The 23,086-nt window shown below is 45.4% G+C and overlaps 1 protein-coding gene and 1 pseudogene across 1 annotated transcript; one reads left to right on the top strand and one right to left on the bottom strand.

Annotated features, from left to right (window-relative positions):
- The window catches only part of LOC147597853 (uncharacterized), a 47,111-nt pseudogene extending 32,891 nt beyond the window's left edge, over positions 1 to 14,220 (top strand).
- Positions 14,221 to 14,284: 64 nt separating this feature from the next.
- Positions 14,285 to 15,085, bottom strand: LOC104477922 (olfactory receptor 13G1-like). The gene has a single exon (XM_010118139.2). The coding sequence runs from the start codon at positions 15,083 to 15,085 to the stop codon at positions 14,285 to 14,287; it is 801 nt and encodes a 266-aa protein (XP_010116441.2).
- Positions 15,086 to 23,086: the final 8,001 nt, after the last annotated feature.

Genomic DNA, 23,086 nt, shown 5'->3' with positions numbered 1-23,086 from the left:
CAGAAGTTCCTTCCATAGGATCAGAGGTGAGATCAGCCCTTCTACGCTGTCTGGGAAACTGCCCACTGGAGACTGGAGCAGCAAATTGCCTGGAAGAACCTCCCTTTGTGATTGTTTTGCCTTGCAACTCACGTACACATGCCTCTAGGGCCGAGGTAGGCTTTCCATCCCACTTCCTCATATCCTCTCCTTGGTCACGCAAGGTAAACCCTAGGTCATCTCGTCGGGTGTTCCGTCTCCCTTGAGCAGGAGGAGGATGAGGTCTTCTTCTAATAGCTGAGATATTAGTCCGTGCAGGTGGGGAGCAAGAATCTTCGAGTTTCTGACACACCTCAGATAGTTTTTCTAACAGTTTTTCAAACTGGCTTTCAGATTTCTCAGTCAGTCTTTCTATAGCCGAGACACAGGCTCGCATCGGGGAAGAGAGATTGTCTTCATATTGTCGGAGCTGGTTAGCCACTGCACGTACTGGTGGCATCTCATCATCTTTCCAACTCATTGCTGCCAATGAGTTGGCATACGATGATGGTGCACTCTGTACAAATTTCCGCCACATGGGTCGGGTACATTCAATTTCATCTGGATCTACGGATGTCCGTGGGTCATCCAGGTTATGATAAATCAGCTCCCGAACAGCTAATTCCCTCAGAAACTGGATACCTCTCTCCATGGTGGTCCACTTGCTTGGGTGGCATACAATATCTTCCTTAAAGAAATACCTGTCCCTCACACCTGACAGGAGTCGCCTCCAGAGGCTGCAGGCTGCTGACTCTCTTCCGATCGCCCTGTCAATGGCTGCTTCCCTAGACAGGGATCCCAGCTGCCTGGCTTCCCTGCCTTCTAATTCCAGGCTACTGGCCCCACTGTCCCAGCATCGGAGCAACCAGGTGACAAGTTGCTCACCTTGATTACGGCTGAAATCTTTTCGCATATCTCGCAGCTCACTCAGGGATAGGGACCGGGTGACTACCTCTCCTTCTGCCTCTCCCTGGTCATGTGATGGCCCTGGTTCATCATCATCTTTCACTATGTGAACTGATTTTTTGGTGTATTTCTTATGTACAGGGGCAACTGATACTGGTGTAGATTGCTTTTTTGGTTTCTCTTTGGTACTGCTTGCCGAGGTTTGAGTAGCCACAGTGTCTGGCGTGGGGGCCAAAGCAATCACAGTGCCCGTAGCAGGGGCTGGGGTAGCTGCAGTGCCTGCCATAGCGGCTGAAGTAGCTGCAGTATTTGTAGCAGTTTGAGTAGCCACAGTGTCTGTTGCGGGGATTGGAGGAGCCATAATACTTTTAAAAATTTTTTTAAACTTAATCAATATCAAGATCTGAGATAGCTGCAAGAGACTTGTCAACATGAACACAGTGGTAGGGGTATCAAAAGGGTATTCAAAATTCTCAAAAGCTGTTGAAATTAGCTTGGTGAGGTGGGGAAAGCTGTAAACAGATGTTCCCCCTGCGGCCTGGCTTCCTGGAACAAAACAACAGGTATAGTTCCAAACAACACCCACAAGATGGCTCCCGAAATACCTGGGTGGAGCTGCCTCTGCCTCCTCGCTCTGCACACTGCCCACCACCATTGAGTACAGATATGAAAATGGTCCCGTTACCGGCAATCTCACTAAACAAATCAGTGCCGCATAGCACAGCAGAATGATACCTTTGATCCAACACACATCATTGATAAAGCGTGCACAAACACCAACAAACAGAAAATACGTTAAGTAGGGTGCTATCCAGTACAGCTCTAAAAACAACTGCGAGAACAAATAAAACAACATTGTGTCCAGCAATGACCAAACCAGCTTAATGAACACTTGTAACAAATCTGTTTTCAACACACTGTGTTCAAACCTGTCCTTATCTCAACCCTTCGGGACTGACTGGGGCTTGAACCTTGGATCCTCAGACTAAGGTCTGATGATAGCACAACTGATCTAGTGAGGTCCCTTCGAGCCCCACGTTGGGCGCCAAAAAGACTGTGGTGGTTTAGCCCGGATCACCACACAGTTTCTTACTCACCCTCCCCCTACCCAGTGGGATTGGGGAGACAAATTGGGAAGAAAGGAAAACTCGTGGGTTGAGATAAAAACAGTTTACTAAAAATACTAAAAACTACAAAGCTAACAGGATATAAGGATATTAATATATACAAAATGAACAATTTCTCACCACCCGATGTCCGAATGACCGATGCAGCCCATCCTGAGCAGCGATCACAGGAACAACACCGAGCAGCAAGCAAAGCGGGGAGAGCAAGCTAGCAAGGTAGAGGGAACGATGCCAGCAAGCAAGAGAGAAGAAAAGAATGCCAAGGGTGCCCGAACGGATACCCGACAAGAATGTCCGAAAAGGAAAGGAATACCCCCTCCCAGGGGCAACCCCCACTTATATACTGAGCATGACGTTTATGGCATGGAATACTCTCTTTGGCCAGTTTGGGTCAATTATTCTGTCTGTCTTTCGCCCAGCTTCCCGCATCTGCACGTTAACGAGACCTTAACGAGACTTGGAAAGCCAGACAGTGTCCTTGGTCTCATTAGCAACAATTCGTATCATCAGAATGTTTTTATCAACATTCTTCACACACGAAATCCAAAACACACCGGCTACTAAGAAGAAAATTAACTCCAAACTCTGGAGAGATGTGGGCTTGTTCAGAGTACCCAGAGTGCCCAGTACTCATGTAGCAGTGAGAGCAGTGAGGTATCTCCAGTTGAGCGCATATCTCATTGGAGACCCTTGATGAGAACCTTCTTGGATCCTAGATTTGGGCTGGGCTGTTTTTTTCTTCTTTTCCTTTTTTTTTTTTGCCTGCCCCTGGTAGCAACAGTGAGAGCTCAACAGGGCCAGGCAGAGGTCCTCCGTCAGAGGTACTTTTGGAATATCAGAAATCATCTGTCAGAGTAGATAAGACACAGGACCTACTGGAGACTCACAGTCTCAAGCACCAGTGTTCTAGATGATGTGACAAGTTCATAGTGATGAGGAAAGTCTGAGGTCAAGCTCATAAGTCAATCCATCGACGCAGGTCCAGATCAGCAGGTTACATGGCCAGGCACAGACATGGCTGAGACACAGTTGGAGCTGGAGCTCAGTTGGGGACCAGAGTCAGAGTCTCCTCTTCAAAGGAGCTCTCATGAGAAGGGGAGAAGCCTTGCCTGAGTCCTCTCTGAAGTTCTTCCTGGAAACACTGGCTCCAGTGTTACTAGAGGGAAGGGACACAGCCTTCTTCAGTATTCTGATGTTTCCAGCAAAGTGCTGATGTTCTCAGCAAATCCTCTCCTGGCTGGTAGCTCAAACAACTGTTAAGTAAGAGACGGTGACTTCCTAAGCAAGAAGGTACACTGCAGGCCTTGTGACTTCTGTAATGGGCCTGTGCAACCACACTGCCGAGCACATTGCCTGGGGCACATCCAGGCCCTGCTTGCTGGTGTCATTATAGAATTATTGTTTTGTGCACCCATGCATTTTTCTCTTCAAATTATTAGAAGGGTCAGAGCGGACATGCTTGTGTTGTAGCTTACCAGACCAATGTTTTTAAAGGTAAGCACTGAGAATGTGTACTGCCTCTTTTGGGATGTGTCAGGAGGCATATAGGAGGTGATTGAGGCCTCAAAACCCACTCAGACAGTCGCAGAGGACTCTGAAAAGTACAGAGACACAAACCTGAGCTGTCCCGTTGACACCAACTAGCTGGAGGCATCTCTGGAACTGACTGTTCTGAGAATCACAGGGAAATCTCAGACTGGAGGTACCTCATTGATTTACTGTAAAGCACAGGCTGAGCGTGCACCCATGCTTTGCAGGTGCTCACAGGACCAGAACCTAGGCATGAACTGGAGGTTAACTTTCATGAAAATGAAGACACATAATCTGTCCCTTGCCATCAGTGGAGTACAATGTACCAGAGGTGTATGGCTTTTTGAAGACTGAACTTCAGCAAGGCGAATCCAGGCACGTCCTTCCACTGCTGCAAATGAACTGAAAGGCAAGTGGTCATTAGAAGTACTGACTGAGGACAGGACACCTTCAAAGAGCTGAGGGAGTGCAGCTGTTATACCGTAGGGGCAGAGACTTCCTCCCCCAGTTGTGATCAAAATGGGAAGTTTCACTCCTAATGCCTTTGAGTGGCAGAGCGGCAAGTAGCTTTGGCTACTGGAGGTAAGAGATTTAGAAGACAGCCCTCCAAAGGATGAGGTCCTGCCTCTTGGACAAGTTCCATTCTTGGCTTTTCATATACCTTTTTACAGCTATCCTGGCTGAAGCACAGTGCCTTTAATCATTGAAATCCTATGGGTTTCTTCTCACTTATAAGTTATAGAATCATAGAATAATTTCAGTTGGAAGGGACATTTCAAGCCCATCCAGTCCAACCCCTCTGCAAGGAGCAGGAACATCTCCAACCAGATCAGGTTGCTCAGAGCCTCGTCCTGGCTGTTCCAGCCTGTTCCTGGCCTGGAACATTTCCAGGGATGGGGCATCCACCACCTCTCTGGGTGACCTGGGCCAGTGCTCCACCAACCTCACTGTAAAAAAATCTAGTGTCTAGGGCAGCGTCTGGGAGATCTGTACGGTGTGTGCATGTGCATGTATAGTTACAGACATATGTACGCCCCACTGACAGACCCTCATCCTGATCAGCCAGAAGTGAACTGGATGAGGCTGCTGGTACCATCAGCGTTTGCAGGGTGTTTCACTCTGCCTCGACCCATGTCCCTGGTGTGTATGTGCAGTTGTGCCTGCGGTGCACGTTCGAGTACACCTGGAAGGTCTCAGTCACACTGGGGAGACAGACTGGGAGCTGCTGTAGCTGCTTCCCACAGATCCCAGTCCAGGCCTTCCAACAGGGCACCCTCTAGGTCCCCATCCTTCTGGACACAGCCACCTCCAACAGCTCCCTCTGCTTTGGCATGAGAGGAAATAAACTTTGGGCATCCACTCAGAAGTGGCGCTAAATTGGGTGCTGCATGAAGTCTTCCATTTACTCCTCCTCTGATCTCACTTCAGCTGTCACCATGGACCTTTCTAGGATTATTGCCTGACCTACTTTGCTCCTGCTTCAGACTCTTTCCACCAGCACTTCCCAGTGAATCCCCTGTTCACAGAAAACTCTTAATCCAAGTCTAAACTCTTAATTGTATTAGCTGTGAGTGGGAGCTGGACCTTCAGAGGTCTGTTCCATCCATGGTTTGAAGCTGTCATTCCAGTATAAGTGTCCTGTACCCTCACCTCTACACACTGTCCAAGAGCAGAGAGCAACGGTATTGCAGAAGAGGCAAACTTTACAGTTTCTTCCAATTACACAACTTGTTTGTTTGTGGTTAAGCTCAAGATTGGTGAGGATGATTAGGGAGAGGAGTACTTTGTGGTATGGGTGAGGTCAAAAGTTTATGGTAAGGTCTGTCTTAGTCACAGATATTATCTGCATTATTTCTAGCTAGGGAAGTCCAATGTAGATGGAAGAACTGAGGAAGTTACAGTTTCAGCTTTCTTTAGTTTTTGCTCCTTTGTCAGTACCCTTTAATCTGTGCTACAAAAGACAATGTTTCAACCAATGAAAAGCAGATGAAATTGCACATCAGCACCTCGTGTCTCTATAGGGTGGGCAATCTGACTTGGCTTGAGGAGAGTATTTTTCTTCCCAAATGCCCTTTCTTCCTGAAAATGGAAAAAAAAGTGTAAAGTTTCAGGCAATCCACTGAGTTTTAGTTGCTCTTTAATTAAATACATCAACATAGATGAATGAGGAGTAAATGGGAAGATGGACGGTCCTGGTCCAAGGTTGAACTCAACTAATGGAACAAAAAAAAAAAGAGAAATTCCTTGGCATAGCCAATCTGTTATATCACTGTGCTAGGCTCACCAATCAGAAAGTCTCTTTTTGTATCCTTGAGAAGCAGAAACAAAAATACAAGCCAGTCCTGGCAAATGGCCCAAATGGCTCATCAGGGACATGGTACCTTGGGGACACGACACCTTCAGTTGGGCTACGGATTTGATGTGGCCTACAAGTTAGGCTCACAACTTGACATGAGCTGCTGCGAGCAGTCTGCCTGAGACGCAGTTGCTGTTCCCAAAAGTGGAATTCAGTTTCCACGGATGAGTTGCTGTAAGCCTCAGTTGCTGCTCCCATGAGTGGAATGCAGTTTCTATGGATACAACAGGTATAATACTCCTGGAACAGGGGTTGAATGGACAGTCCATTCTCCAGGAAGGACCTGAGCTGCTAAAGTAACCGCATAGCCACTGTCAAGAAAGATGGATCGCAACAGCTGTAACTGAACTTTGCTCATTATAATACAAAAAAACCCTCCATCACAAAGGGGGAGCAAGGTTTGTTACTTAGCATAAAAGGTCGACCCCTAACAACGAGATCCCTGAGAGCTTTCCCCACCAAGGATCGACATCGACATAAATTGTGAAGATGGCGGGACGCTGCCTGGATCTGGGACCATAGGGACACCTTGGACCTGCAGTGGTAGCTATAATCCTTTTTCCTATCTTTACTTATCTTTCCTTTTCGCTCCCTTTCATCTATCGCATGTCAGTTTGTGGTTTTTCTCGTGTTTTCACACACATTGCTCCACATCCCCCCTGAGAAGGTGCTAAGCGTTGCACACTGTCCAGCCTTCTGTAAAACCTATATTCACATTAAATAAGAAGAGAAGAAAGAGGTTTCACAGTGATTCCTTTGACCATGAATGAAACACATAAATTTCATTGCAATGCAATGGGAACTGGAAAGCTGTAGGGGCAGGCCCCAGGTCAGTTACTGGAAAGACCTCAGGCCAGCTGTGAGGAGATTTACAATGTGCCCATGTGGTGAGGTGTTGTTTATGTTTGTGTGAGGGTGGTAGGTTGGTGTGGGTGAGGCAGGAAAGTCTATAGCAGTGGTGATGGAAGTTAGGGCTCACATGCCCAGGTGCCAGGGACTGGGGATCCAAGGGCAAGCACTGCAAACCCCAAATGTCTACGGCAGTGAATGGCACATCGGCATTGTATGTGTATACACACATATGTTTACATTAACTCTTTCGGTCCCTAACAACATGTGTATGTATGCCCCACCAGCAGACCCCTGTCCTGATCAGCCAGTGGTGAACCGAGTGATGGTGCTGGTGCCATCAGCATTTGCAGAGTGTTTCTGTCCACATCGATCTGTGTGGTCAGTCTTAAGGTGTAGTCATGCACGGGTTGCACATGTGAATGTGCCTGGAGGGACCCAGCTGCTCTGGGGAACCCTGGCAAGGAGCCACTGCAGCTGCTGCTAGAAGTCCCTGAGCTGGGCCCTAGATCCTGTCTGCGATGGCCCCTGCAGCTTGGGGTGAGGTGCCCTTTGGGTTTCCAACCCTCCAGACACCACCATCTCCAACAGCGTCCTCTGCTTTGGCGCAAGAGGAAATGAACTTTGGGCATCCATTCAGAAGTGGTAGTAAATTGGACATTACATGAAATCTTCCATGTCTTCTCTCTGATCTCCACTCACCTGTCATCGTGGACCTTTCACTGAATACTAATGCTTCAGATTCCTTCCACCAGCACTCCCGAGGGAATCCCTGTACGTGCAGAGGAGCTTAATCATATAGCCTAACAGAAAATGTCACAGTGCATCACTGTCACCTCTCAGCTTCTACTCAACAGCACTCTCAGATCTTCCCATGCCTATATCAATATGTGCAACATGTACTTTTCATATCACAATGTTGAAATACTGTTATGACTGAGTACCACACGATCCTCATAGTGTCTCTTGAATTTTATGCTGTAAAAATACTAAATAAATAAACCATGGAGAGTGTTGTGGTTTAACCCTAGTCACCACACAGTTTCTCGCTCACCATGCCCCTCACCAGATGGATGGGGGAGAGAATTGGGAAGAAAGGAAAACTCATGGGTTGAGATGAAGACAGTTTACCAGAATAGCAAAGGAAAATGACAATAATAACAGAATATAAGGATACTAAAATATACAAAATGAGCAATGCACACTTTCTCACCACCTGATGTCCCAAAGACAGCCTGTCCCAATCAGCGATCACAGAAATGAAACCAAGCAGCCAGCAAAGGAGTGATAGGGAGAGAGCAAGGGATCCAGTGAGCGATGCCAGCAGTGCCCTCCCCTGACCAACCCCCACTTCTATTCTGAGCATGATGTTTATGGCATGGAATACTCTCTTTGGCCAGTTTGGGTCAATTTGTCTGTCTGTCTCTCTCCCAGCTTCCTGCACCTGCACATTAGAGAGACCTGGAGAGTCGGAGAGTGTCCTTGGTGTCATTAGCAACAACTCACATTGTCAGTGTGTTTATCAACATTTTTCACATACAAAATCCAAAACACACTGGCTATTGAGAGGAAAATTAACTCCATCCCTCTCAAAACCAGGGCAAGGGCCTGTCCAAGAGCTGTATCTTAATGGCTCGTGTAAACTTCTGTAGACAGCATTTGCTCTGAAGGGTTTGCATGCTGCTTGGTTGCTGATCCAGCGTGGGGTCCCTCCCCCAGGCTACAGTCCTTTGTGAACTGCTCCGGAGAGGGAGTTCTTCCCCCGAGGAGGAAGGAGCGGTGGAAAAGAGACATGTGATGAACTAATCCCCATTCCCCCCTGTGCCACTCAAGAGGGTAAGGAGATAGACATAATTGAAAATAAAGTTAATCCTGGGAAGAAGGAGAGGTAGGGGGAAGTTAACTTGTTCTCTTCCTCGTTATCCTGCTTTTGTTTTACTACTAATAATAAACAAATAGTTTTCCCCAAGTCGAGTCTGTTTTGCCCGTAACGGTAACTTCAAGGACCTCTCCCTGTCCTTATCTCAAACCTCGAGCCTTTTTTTGTTATACTATCTCCCCCTATTCCCTTGGAGGATGTGAGAAGTGAGTGAGAGACTGTGCAGCTTGCTCCCGAGCAGAGCTAAAGTAGGACAAGTCAGTGTACAAGAGAGAGAAAATGAGGATGCGGCTGTTCTCTAGGAGCAGACAGCTACTTGCAGCTTCACTGAATTGTGGTGATTCCCTGACTAACAAACCCGTCCTGTAAAGACATGCCACCATAGAACAAGCAGAAGGATCTCAGCTCCCATGAGACAGAGCAGGAAAGAGAAGAGTACAAAAAAAAAAAAAGATAAATTCTTTGGCATAGCTAATCTGTTATATCACTGTGCTAGGCTCACCAGACAGAAAGTCTCAAATTTTTTATCCTTGAGAAGTACAAAGAGAAACACAAACCAATCCTTGCAGATGGCCCGAAGTAAAAGGCTCTGAAATTGTGTACCAAAGATGATATTACAAAGATACTCTAACAAGATGGATGGAACAAAGAACAAAGCTTATTATTTTTTTTTGTAACTCCAAGTTTGGACTCTAAAATAGAAGAAGGTTCTAATAAAAATAATTCCCAATGGGAAAAGTTCCCTTAAAAGCTTCCAGAAGGGTTGGTTTGTGTTTTTTCTCATTTTTTTCACATATTGCCCCTCAACCCCCAAGAAGGTTCTAAACATTGCAAACTGCGCAGGCTTCTGTAAAGCCTATATTCACATTAAATGAGAGATGAAAATAGGTTTCACAGTCATTCCTTTGCCCATGAATGAAACACAAAACTTTCATCTCAATGAAACTTAGCTTTTTTTTTTTTTTTTTTTTCAGAAAGGAAGGTGAGAAAGATGGCCTTTACCTGTTGTGAGGTGCCCATCAAGTTCATTACATTGCAGTTGTTTTTGACAACTCTTTTGCATCTTGTTTAAATTCTCCTCCCCTACCACTGCTATGTCACCTCTCAAGTGTGGTGGGAAAAGGAGCCCACTTGCAGCTCATAGTCCTTTGAGGTACCATTCATCAGCTATGGGGAGATGCTGACCTGAGGTGATTAAGGGCTTTAGATCTGCCCCATGGAGACAGTGATGAGAGCTGGGAGAGCCTGTGTGCTGAAGATCCCACGGGCTTTTTCCAAGAGCACTGCAGAGCTCAGCTGAGCCTATCAGGAGAACACGAGTAGCAGGTGGATTCCATTTCTCCAGAGCCAGGCTGTGACTGGCTCATGATAAAAGGTGACTGTGCCTATCCTGATCATTGTCTGTAATTATCACCTTCAGTTTTGCAGTGAGGTTGACCTCAGCTGTGTGTGTAACTAGAAAAGCTAAGAGTATATTTCTAAATGCCAGTAGTCAACCTGGAACACTGCCTGATGTGCAAAGTAGTGAAATGGATATCTGGAGAGAATTGTTTCATTTCTTTAACGTTTCTGTCTCAGAATGGTGGAGTTATGTGACTACCATGTGGATCAGCCCTGCCTGCCTTGTTGCCCTGGCTCTAATGAGAGCTTAAGGGCTCTAGGTTGACTTTGCTTTGCAGTTCTTAGAACTGTAAAGCTGGGTGAGTTATTTATTCCCTCTCTTTGGGTCTGGCCTGAATCACTTAAGTACAAGTATTTTGTGCCATTTGATGAGACATGGCCACATGCGAGCCAGTAGGTAAGGCACAGCAGACCCATGTCCTGTGGAGCATCATCTGGTGCCTGTAGAGAGTACTTCAGGTCGTCCAAAATGTTACCAAATGCTTATTTTCCAGTAACTAAGTTGTGTCCCAAAAAGTAGCTTAGATCCCAGGCAGCATTAGAATTGGTGAGTTAAATCACCTCTTCTCATTGAACTGGACAGAGGCTTATCTCCATAGAGAATCGCAGATATTGACACTGATAGAAATCACAGAGCTGGGTCTATGTAGAGGCAAGATCAGAGTCTTGTAGATCCCAGGCTTTCAGGCCTAAAGGATCTGGAAGAAAACTTACTTTTTTTTTTTGTCTGACTTCTTTCTATAGTGCTGTGAATGACTAACAAGTGGGTCTGCCCTCTGACAGTGACAAGTTCCTTCCTCCCATGATGTCATCTTCCACATCATTCCATTGATGGTATTAAGGGAGCTGTTGCCTTTAGGTCCAGCTAGCTCTTTCCTTCAGCATTGTGGATTCCCTGGAGAAAGAGCTTTATGCAAAGAAAGAAAAGATAAACTAGGAAGAAGCAATGAGGAAGAACCAGGAGAGGTTGTCCCAGTCAGTGGAGGGACCAGGGTGTCTGTGGAAGAAAAGCTTGGACAGTCTAGCATAAAGGACATGGCAGGTGTGATCTCAGCTGCAGGGCAGCAGGTGGAACTAGATAGAAAGAGGTTTGGAGGTGACATTTTGGGAACTGGGTTCTTGTATGAACAGTAGGCTCTGTCGCAGGTCCCTAACAAGATTGGCATGGCATGTAGAAGCCTTTGCACTGCTTTGACAGAGAGTCTCAAGTCAGGAACCCTGGCCCGAGTGTGAAACCGTTCAATATTTAAGATGAGGACACAGGCATACAACATTCCTGTTACCCACAATGAATAAAGACTGCTGATCGAAATCAGCATGCTATTTGAAATAAAGTGTACTTACTTGTTTTAGGACTAGGTATGTATTTAATGAGAAATATTTGCAAGAACAAGGTGTAGGGACAAGCCCTACAGGCTTTGAGGAAATGACAGCTGGGTGTCTCCTAACCTTCCCTAACGTGGCTGATTCTGGGCTAAATATACTTCACCTGGCTGTCTCTGGGATTGTCTCCCATTGGAACCAAAAGAGCATAGATTATAAGATCAGAGGAATCTCTCTTCACTGGTGATTTCCAAAATTTAGTGAGGTCAGTGCTGTCCTTACAGCAGGTAAAGTTATTTCTTCTTTTACCAGATGATCCTTAATCCGTAAGAAAAACACCAGAGTGTTCAAAAAACTTTTGTATATCCCCTAGAAGCTAAACTGTCTGATACCTTGTTCTGGTTTTGTTAGTGAGGGGGGGCCTAAGGTGGTAGCTTCTGTAGGAAACTGCTAGAAGTCGCTCCCCTTTGTTCGGTGGACTCGGCCGGGCCTAGGGTGGACCCGCTGCTGGCCAAGGCCGAGCCAATTGGTAGCAGAATGTCCCGTGATAACGCCTCTGCGATAACGTATTTAAGTAGGGGAAAACAGGAAAAAGAGGAAGAGAAGATGTGAAGCAGCTGAGCGGGGGGCAGAGAAGGGGAGGCGCGAGCGTCATGGGCCTTGCCGGCCTCACCCTCTGGCCTCCCGCCGGGCAGCCAACTGGGCCCAACTCGGCCCGGCCTGGCTGCAAGAAGTGGAGAGGAGATGAGAAGTGAATAAGATGTAAAAAGGATCCTGAGAGACGTCTGCCAGCCTGTTGTGAGGAATGGCTGCAGACGCCAAGGTCAGTGAAGAAGGAGGGGGAGGAGTAATATGGCTCCTGGCCAAGATTCCTCTGCAACTCGTGGTGAAGACCATGGTGGAGCGGGTTGTCCCCCTGCAGCCCATGGAGGTCCACGGAGGGGCAGAGATCCACCTGCAGCCCATGGAGGACCCCACGCCAGAGCAGGTGGAGGCCTGAAGGAGGCTGTGGCCCGTGAAGGGCCCGCTGGGACAGCTGTTCTAGAGGGACTGCACCCCGTGGAAGAGATGACCCACGCCGGAGCAGTTTCACGAAGGACTGTGGCCCATGGGAGGGACCCCACGCTGGAGCAGAGGAGGAATGCGAGGAGGTCTTCCCCTGACGATGATACAGCGGCATAAAACAACGCGTGATGAACTGACCGCGACCCCCATTCCCTTTTCCCCCCCCTGTGCCGCTCGGGAGGGGAAGGTAGTAGAGATAATGTTAAGCTTGGGAAGAGGGAGGGGTGGGGGGGAGGTTATCTTGTTCCCTGTCTCATTCTCCTGCTAATTTTAGAAATAAATGAATAGTTTTCCCCAAGTCAAGTCTGTTTTGCCCGTGACGGTAACTTTAAGGATTTCTCCCCGTCCTTATCTCAAACCTTGAGTCGTTTTTCTTATATCATCTCCCCCTATTCTCTCGAGGGTGGGGGGAGCGAGAGAGAGAGACTGCGTAGTCTGGTCCTGATCAGGGCTGAACTACGACATACCTTAAGAAAAAGGCAATAAGGAGAAGATTTAATTTTTTTTAATGTTTCCTTTTAGAGGATTAAGTCCCTCAATCTTCTTTCCTTTCCTCCTTCTTTCCTTCTGTTATGGCAACAAAAGGTAAAGCAACCAATAAAACAGTGAAAGTAATCATCGGTTTACTGAAAGTGAACTCACATCCCCATAAATTTATTTTCCAAAGCAGTAAGTAATTTTGTTAGCATTTTTTTTTTCCGTTCGTTCAACAAGATAGAGTCCCACTAACTGTAAGGAGGATTTAGAAGTCCAGCTCAGGCAGGCAAATATCTGCCACCCCATGAGGATGGGAGGGTGTTCTGAGGCATATACACTTCAGAAGACAATTGCACGCAGTATGTTACACACCATCTAAAAATCAAAGGGCATACAAATAGTCACAGAGGAATATCTTTAAAATAATTTATTTCTAGCACATTATTGTTACATTCTTAGGCTGTTTCTTTTTATAATTTTCTTTTTCAATGTTCTAAATGTAAAAAAAAAGTAAATCTAGGCAAGAATGAAGGAAAATCATGACAAATAGCTGAGACTGAGCATATAAGTGTGGTGAATTTTTTCTCAAAATGATAAATGACTATTCGATTGATGATTCTATGTTCTCAAGCAAAGATCTGATTTCCTGTTAAAAAACTTTCAAAACATAAATATTGGATAGCTTATCAACAGGTGTACTGCTTTACAACAGGGAGAAACAGACCTTTAAGGTCCAATTTGAGAAGCCGCGGGAGGCCTGGAAAAAACAGATGAATTGCATCCTTGAAGTGCCTTTTCCTCTCTGTTGACCAAAAAGTGAGATTGACTCAAGAGATCACCAGCATTTGCACTCCATCGGATGGCTACAGAAATTAAATCTACGGATGCTAATAACCTCTAGTCTTAGCTGATACAAATACATAGAAACACTTGATCAAAGCTACCATATAGTGGTCTCCATTGAGTTTGTCTTCTTGCCTCCTTTTCTAGAGGATTCAGAGTAACAAACACTTCTAAGGTATACTTCACCTCACCCTGCTGTGGGTATCCTCAGTTCAGATAGTTTCTCCTTAAGAACTGCCACTGTTGCGGTCATATGAACTTCAGTGAATGGAATGTCACCCTTATTAGCAGCAAAGGCTGACAAAACACTTCACCTACCCATGAGTGTGGGCCATGCAGAACAGAGCTGAAAAGTATGGGCAAGTGGCTATGTGTATTAATTTGTCTTGTGAAATGGAACAGTTTTCCAGAACACTGTTTTGATTGGTTTGTTGCGCAGGCTGTAGATCAAAGGATTCAGAGTGGGAGTCACCAGAACGTACATGAAGCTCACTGTTTTGTTTTTCATCTCTAATTGGGTGCTAGTTGGCTGAATATAGTTGTAGATGATGGTGGATAGAACAAGCCAACAATAGCAAGGTGTGAGGAGCAGGTGGAGAATGCTTTCCACTTCCCTGCAGACCCCTGGATTTTCAGGATGGAGATGATGATGAGGCAGTAGGAGAGGATGACCAGCTGGAAATTTCTCATGCCTAAGATGATGTCTGCCATATAATCCATGATTTCACTGAGATAGGTTGAGCTGCAGGACAAGGCAAGGACTGGGGATACTTCACACAGGAAATTTTGGACTAAATTTGGCCCACAGAAGTCCATCTGTGCCACAAGAAGGGTGTTTATGAGGGAATTGACAGTACCAATTCCCCAGACACCAGCCATTAAAGAGATGCAGGTCCTCTTGTTCATCATGGTTACATAGTGAAGTGGCTGGTGGATGGCCAGGTACCAGTCATAAGACATGACTGTTAACAGTATAAGCTCTATTGAGCCTGAGAAAGTGAAGGTATAGAGCTGTGCTACACAGCCCTCAAAGGAGATGGTGTTTTTGCCCAAGATCAGGTTCTCCAACATCTTGGGCAGAACTGAGGAGATACCTACCAAGTCAAGGATGGCCAGGTTGGAGATGAAAATGTACATAGGGGTATGAAGTAGTGGGTGGATACCGGTAGCTATAATGACAAATGAGTTGCTGAGGATAGCAGTGAGGTAGAGACACAAAGACATTCCAATATAGAGACCTTGGAGGTGAGAGTTGTCAAAAACACTCTCAAGGATGAATTCAGAGACCTTGGTGAGATTCTGTGGACGCATTTGCCTTCGTGTTCCCTGTGTAGGAATACAAACAAAGACATTATTGCATCATGGCCAGAACATACTAAATCCAATATTAAAAACGGAGAAAAACAGAGAGAGAGAAAGAGAGAGAGAGAGAGAGATGACATTCCAAAGGCAAAAAAATTCCAAAAGCCAAACCAAAACCCCACAACAAAGAAAATAACTGACAAAACAGTTCTGTGTACAAGGAAAACCATATCAATCATAGAATAGAATGATAGATCTTACAATAATAATAAATAAATTAGATAAATTAATCTATGTATGCAGTTCTTAAAAGGAGTAATGGGATTTTCTTCTTCTTCTATTTTTTTTTTTTATTTTTAATTCTGGAATAGTATCAAGATGTTTTAAAGCAATCACATTGCATAATGGATTTTCCCTGACTGTGGTATGGACTTCGACTTCTACACATGAATCCCAAAACATAATTTCCACCAGGCCTGTTTGGGTACAAAATGAATCTGCACTGAGCTAAAAGCAAGGAGACAAAAAGAGAATAGTGTGCCATTGTACAACAGGGTGATAGGTAGCTAGAAGATAAGAGATATTAATTTATTAATTTCTAAACAAATACACAATTTAAATAAGTACTTTTCTAAAAAAAATTTAAAGTTACCTGAGGAATAGAGAAACAATATTCAGCAGCTGTGCATCATGCACCGTACACACTTCATCTAACTATGACTGATCAGAGCAACGAAGGGATCACAGCTACTGAAGGTGCAAACCTATTAATTGCTAGCAGTGAAGGGTGACATTTCTGAGCATTTCTGGTGATTGTCCTCCAGCAAACTGGCTGATAACAGAGAGATCAGAGACAGTCTGCGTGAAGATTTACTCAACAGTGTAAGGCTGTCTCTGTGCACACGCTTCACCAAGCTACAGTGCTTCTAGCTGCAACTGGAGATCTTCCCAAACAGAGAATCATATCACAGAATAATATCATAGAATCATAGAATGGTTTGAGTTGTAAGGAACCACAAAGATCATTTAGTTACAACTGCCCTGCCATAAGCAGGGACACCTTCCACTAGACCTTGCTGCTCAAAGCCCCGTCCAACCTGGCCTTGAACACTTCCAGGAATGGGGCATCCACAGCTTCTTATTTCCTCTGGGCAACCTGTTCCAGTGCTTCACCACCCTCACAGTGAAGCACCAGTACCAATGGAAAGGCTATTGAGAAGAAAAACACAGGTCCTTTATAGAGGTACATGACAGCAGGACAAGATCACAGATTGAAAAAGTGCAGGTTCTAAGTTAATTTAGTGAAAATAAAAATGGTAATTTCTAGTCGATCTTAAATAGTTCTGCCTGGTCTGCCCAGTTTTGACCATCCAATGTTGTGCCTGGAATTCCATTCCAAATGACCAAGAAAAGGCTCTGATACTCAGGTACAACAAACAGTTATAATTTCTGCCTTGGAGTCTAACAGCACAGAATTAGATCTTCAGTAGAACTGACTTAATCTCATTGCACTTCCGGGACATCTGCAAACAAACTCTGCCGGTGGCTTCCCCTTCCACTAGTGTCAATGGAGAGGGATTGACTCTTCTATAGCATCAGTCATCTTTTGATGAAGATGCAAGCCTAAGATGGTTCACCTGAATCACCATGCAGAGGCACCAGCTTTTCCTCTCCTATATTGATTAAAACTCAGCTCAGAATTAGGTGACTAACTTGGGGCTGAATGAATCTCCAATGATCATGTTTTCCACACAATATTAAGGCATTACTGGGATGAATAAGTGTGGAACAAGTCTCTGATCATTTTCCATTGATTTGCAGATGGTGATATAAACATTTGTGACACTAAAATATTAATTTAAAACTGTGACACTTAGTGCTGTTTACGTATGACACTGAAAGAGTCAGACAAATACAAAACATGGAATATAACGCATTGCTGCATTATTAGACCCAGTGAAGAATACAGAAAAAAGAAAACAGCAAAGAAAATAGAAAAGGAGCCAGCAACAAGGGATTAATATTCTCACCTTTCATCAGAGACACAAATGGTGTTCACAAGCTTTTCTGAAAGATCCTAAGATACACCACCATCTATCAAGTTGCTTTCTTCTGGAGATTTATCCTCCCTCATGAGTGTAGCCTAGAATAAGCATGAAAGCATGCCTCAAGAGGAAGAGCCAAGCGGTTGTAACTTAATTCAGCACTGAAGTCATGACCTGCAACAACTTAACCAAATGCCCAGTGGAGTGGGACCCAAATGGGTTTGTTAGCTAACTTGCCTTTAGGGGAGAAGTTTCTCACTGTTTTCCCTCCTTGACAGCACTGGTATCAGTAAAGCTAATTTCTGCTCAAAACTTCTGTTTGTGATTCTTGGACTTGAAAACCAGCAGTGTACTGAGCTGTATCATCAGCAGCACAGTCAGCAGGCTGTGGAGCGAAGTGTTTATTTCCTTTTACCCAGTGATGGTAAAACAGACTCTGGAATAGTGCATCCAGTTTGGGATATTTCCAGTATAAGAAAGTTGTTCATAAGCTTGGGTGAGTCTTGTGGAGATGATCAAGGTGCTGGAAGAGCACACTGTATTTGGTGAGACTCAGGAAACTGAGTCGCTTAATCCTGGAGAACAGAAGGCTTAGTGGGACCTTATGACAGCTCTCTTGGTACTACCAACAGAGAGGCTACTGAGAAGATAAACACAAGTCCTTTGTAGAGGTACATGACAGGAGGGCAAGACAATGATCACAGATGGAAAAAAAGTGGAAATTCTAAGTAAATTTAATGAATAAAAAAATTGCTCTGACAATAATTATGCCCTGAAAGTGATTCGTGGAATCCCATCTTTGGAGGCTTGCAAAATGTGACCGAGCTAAGCAGGCAGGAGCCAGGTACAGAATGGCAATCTATATATACGAGGTTTGGAGCTTAAACAGGAAACCTCAGCCTGCTTTCAGTTTGTGTCAAGTCCTGCTTCTGTTCTTACTAATTCCAAGCTGTGGTTTGGTGAGTGCTTCATGTCACAAGATCTCATTTTTGTCACCTTCTCCTCCAAACTCTGGAGAGATGTGGGCTTGTTCAGAGTACCCAGAGTGCCCAGTACTCATGTAGCAGTGAGAGCAGTGAGGTATCTCCAGTTGAGCGCATATCTCATTGGAGACCCTTGATGAGAACCTTCTTGGATCCTAGATTTGGGCTGGGCTGTTTTTTTCTTCTTTTCCCTTTTTTTTTTTTTGCCTGCCCCTGGTAGCAACAGTGAGAGCTCAACAGGGCCAGGCAGAGGTCCTCCGTCAGAGGTACTTTTGGAATATCAGAAATCATCTGTCAGAGTAGATAAGACACAGGACTTGCCAGAGACTCACAACTTTTAGCACTATTGTTATCATCAGTAGTGAAAGATATGCTGCTTTTCCATCAGAGCTTATTCATGACATCACCTCATGCAGGTGAGCAGGAGGTCATTTAGTCCAACCTCATACTTCAAGCAGGTTCAGCTATGAGGGGAAAAATGCTCTGTGCTTTTTTTAGTCAGGTCTTGAAAACCTCCATATATCTGGGAGCACCAAGAAATGGCACCCTACAGAGTGAAACAGGAGAGTAGCCAAAAGAGATAACAAGGCAGGCAATAGCAGTGGTTTTGCCAAAAAGCCCCAGTCCTTTAATATTCTCGTGATGAGAACAGCAAAAGCCTGGGGATAATACTCATGATAAGGTGAAGGTCCAGATAATCAGACAAGTCCATAGTGATGAGGAAAGCCTGAGGTGGAGCTGGGAAATCAGTCCATGGGCTCAACTACAGATCAGCAGGTTACATGGCCAGTCAGAGGAATGGCAGAGACACAGCTGGAGCTCAGGTGAGGACCTGATCATCCAAACTGTTTTTACCCGTCCAGTTCTCCACTCACTCAGATCATAACATCCTAACTGAGATAGAAGAATGTCCTGAGAGACAATTTTGAGCCCTGGATACGTAAAGAGCTGAGGAAGTTTTCACTCCAAGATCTGCCTGACTCTCCCTCCCCTGACTAAAATGCTCAGCACCTCATTTCCTGAATGCATCAAACATCTACTGATGCTTAGAGGCTTCCAAGGGTAGCTGAAATGGAGTCAGAGATGCCCTCATGGCATAGGCACAGGCTTCTGCACTAAGGAACGTCTCCGCGGCAAGGCAAAAACGCAGGTCTGAAGCACACACAGTTTCACATGATTCCCTTGCTCCCACTGCTGCCCAACTGTGCTACCTCCTGCTCCACTTTCTGGTGACCAATAAAAGCATGCTCAAACTGGTTGGTGTGTGCAGCTGTCTTGGGAACAGGATGGAACACCTGAGGAGGCTCAATGCAATGTGGTAGTGACAGGTAGTGAGCTGATGCCAGCAGGATGTTGTGATCTTTAATGCACAGGATGCTAAACAAATAAAGCTATTTTGTGCTATTTGCCGTAGCTGCTGTTAATGACAGGAAGTATGATTAGTAATTTAATGGATAAAACTCCACTGGAAGTTACTAAACAGAAGGAGACAGCAATTGATTTTGCCAGTTCTAGACAAGTGGTCTAAATTGCCTTTGGTGTGACGGGGCAGGTACAGACATTTCTGACATCCTGTTCTGGTTTTGTTAGTGAGGGGGGGCCTAAGGTGGTAGCTTCTGTAGGAAACTGCTAGAAGATGCTCCCCTTTGTTTAGTGGACTCGGCCGGGCCTAGGGCAGATCTGCTGCTGGCCAAGGCCGAGCCAATTGGTAGCAGAATGTCCCATAATAACGCCTCTGCGATAACATATTTAAGTAGGGGAAAACAGAAAAAAAAGGGGAGAGATGTGAAGCAGCTGAGCGGGGGGCAGAGAGGGGGAGGCGCGAGCCTCATGGGCCTTGCAGGCCTCACCCTCTGGCCTCCTGCTGGGCAGCCAACTGGGCCCAACTCGGCCCAGCCTGGCTGCAAGAAGTGGAGAGGAGATGAGAAGTGAATAAGATGTAAAAAGGATCCTGAGAGGCGTCTGCCAGCCTGTTGTGAGGAACGGCTGCAGACGCCAAGGTCAGTGAAGAAGAAGGGGGAGGAGTAACGTGGCTCCTGGCCAAGATTCCTCTGCAACTCGTGGTGAAGACCATGGTGGAGCAGGTTGTCCCCCTGCAGCCCATGGAGGTCCACATAGGGGCAGAGATCCACCTGCAGCCCGTGGAGGACCCCACTCTGGAGCAGGTGGAGGCCTGAAGGAGGCTGTGGCCCATGGAGGGCCCGCTGGGGCAGCCGTTCTGGAGGGACTGCACCCCGTGGAAGAGACGACCCACACCGGAGCAGTTTCAGGAAGGACTGTGGCCCGTGGGAGGGACCCCACGCTGGAGCAGAGGAGGAATGCGAGGAGTTCTTCCCCCGACGATGACACAGCGGCGTAAAACAACGTGTGATGAACTGACTGCGACCCCCATTCCCTTTTCCCCGCCCCGTGCCTCTCGGGAGGGGAAGGTAGTAGAGATAATGTTAAGCCCAGGAAGAGGGAGGGGTGGGGGGAGGTTATCTTGTTCCCTGTCTCATTCTCCTGCTAATTTTAGAAATAAATGAATAGTTTTCCCCAAGTCGAATCTGTTTTGCCCGTAACGGTAACTTTAAGGATTTCTCCCCGTCCTTATCTCAAACCTTGAGCCGTTTTTCCTTCTATCATCTCCTCCTATTATCTTGGAGGGTGGGGGGAGCGAGAGAGAGACTGTGTAGTCTGGTCCCGATCGGGGCTGAACTACGACACATCCTCTTGGCAATTCTGTGGCATGAATCCCTTCCTGCTAAGCAGATTGTCTATCAGACGAAAGCCTTGAATGTGCTTACTTGTCTTTGTTACTCAAAAAGTATATTGGGGCAATAATGTTTCCTCCAAATTTAAGATCCTTTCAGATTCCATTTTGTCTCCAGCCGCTGCTCCTCAAGATGTATGGTACACACTGTGTTGTATCACCCAAACCGTGGCTATGGCCCTAAACCATTTCTATTTAAGCCATTTTTGAAACTCAGAGCGTTGATTCCACTGAGATGTTCCTACAGTACAGGAAAAGAATCTTGTGGAGTTAGCTGTACCCTACTAGCCCTGTTCAGGTTGTCGTCCAGAGCATCTAAACTAGCACAAGATGTCAGTAAAAGAGAATTCTTCACTAGGAAGGCAGAATGCCTTTCCTCTCCCCTTGGTGTTTCCTCACCAAGTTTAAGGAAAAGACACCAGATCTCTTAACCATTAATGCGTCAGACACAAGTATGGTTATGACAGCAACAAGTTTCTTCTCCTGTTTCAAACTCTACTCATCAGGTGCCGGGTTGTTTGACAGATGTACTAAATAGTCACCATCACATGAGTTGCTTCACTTGATATTCTTTTCCCTTGCCAAGTTCTTCCGCTTTACCACTAGCTATCCCTTTAAATAAAAAGCCCATCTCTGCTTACCCTTTCCTCATTAGCCTACGTTTTGCTACATTTACAGACTTCTTTGATATTTATGAGATATTTGCTCTGGTAATTTCTACGTTGTTGATTAATTATCTTAAGCTTGTACTCCCTATTTGCTAGCAATACTGTCCTATCATTTCCCAAGTTGCTATTCTGTTAGCAGTGCCATGAGTCAGGTCGAACTATATATGCATTACATCCCTTTCGCTGTCTGCAATGCCTTCTAATTATTCATGTAGTTGTCTTCTTAGTGTAGGCAGGGATGGCCACCTGTAGACGTATCCTAATGCCTATCTTTAGATGCCTATACATAGGTCCAAACGGGGTGCTGAATCCAACCACTGACGTTAGGTAAGGTTAGTCCCATTCCAGTCTCCTAACACTTAAATAAGATGAGTTCCAGCAAGCATGATACAGATTACTAAAACCTGTAAATGTTATAAATTTAACATCATTTCCTTCATTGGTGAACCAAAACATACACAGTTTTTTTCAGAAAACAGTTAACATCCTTCCCACCTTCACTCATTGGACTGTAGAAGTAGTTAACACTCTTTATCTGCTGAGGCTCAAAGTGAGGTATGTATACATCAGAGAAAGATCTATCACACACCACATATCACTGAGATTCATGAGGATTAAAGGCTCAGGCATTTATTCATAGACAGCTGATGACATCATTTTTCCCCCTGTCCCATACCTTTCCATACTCTCTGACTTCATTTCATTGAAGGAAGGAACCATTCTGTGTGTACAAGTGGCTCATTAAATGACACAATGATGCTCTTTGCATGAAGACCTTTGTACTTCCCATTGTTCTTCATGTGGACTTGGACTACTGTTGTAGTTTAGTTGGAGGTGTCACAGAATCATAGAATGGTTAGTGTTGGAAGGGACCTTTAAAGGCCACACAGTCCAATCCCCCTGCAAGGAACAGGGACATCTCCAACCAGATCAGGTTGCTCAGAGCCTCGTCCAACCTTGACTTGAATGTTTCCAGGGATGGGGCATCCACTGCCTCTCCGGGCAACCTGTGCCAGTGTTCTGCCAGCCTCAGTGTAAAAAGTCTTTTCCTAATATTTAATCTGAATCTTCCTCCCTCTATTCTGAAACCATTAACTCTTGTCCTATTGCAACAGGCCCTACTGAAGAGTTTTTCCCCGTCTTTCCTGTAGGTGCCATTTAGATATTTGAAGGCCACTCTAAAGTCTCCCCAGAGCCTCCTCTTCTCCAGGCTGAACGGCCCGAAACTCTCTCAACCTGTCCCCACAGGAGAGCTGCTCCAGCCCTCTGATCATCTTTGTGGCCTCCTCTGGACTCTCTCCAACTGGTCCACGTCCTGATGTTGGGGGCTCCATAACTGGATGCAGTACTACAGGTGGGGTCTCGCAGGAGCACGTCCAAGACAATCCATTGTGTCATGGGAAGAAAATAGTATTGTACCATTACTATTAAAAAAAAAAATTAATAAGTGTTTATTTCATTTTCATCTCAACCTTTTTTCATTCTTGTTCTTATGTACATAATGTTTTAGTAAGTAGTATATGTATATAATTTATAAATAAATAAATATACATATATTTGGG

This window comes from Chlamydotis macqueenii, chromosome 25 (assembly GCF_036417535.1).
Source record: "Chlamydotis macqueenii isolate bChlMac1 chromosome 25, bChlMac1.mat, whole genome shotgun sequence".
Taxonomy (NCBI): Eukaryota; Metazoa; Chordata; class Aves; order Otidiformes; family Otididae; genus Chlamydotis; species Chlamydotis macqueenii.
The sequence above is the reverse complement of the archived record's forward strand: the minus strand, read 5'-3'. Positions and strand labels throughout refer to the sequence as shown.

Excerpts from the sequence above, each read along its gene's own strand:
- LOC104477922 (XM_010118139.2), bottom strand. The coding sequence starts at position 15,085 with ATGCGTCCACAGAATCTCACCAAGGTCTCTGAATTCATCCTTGAGAGT.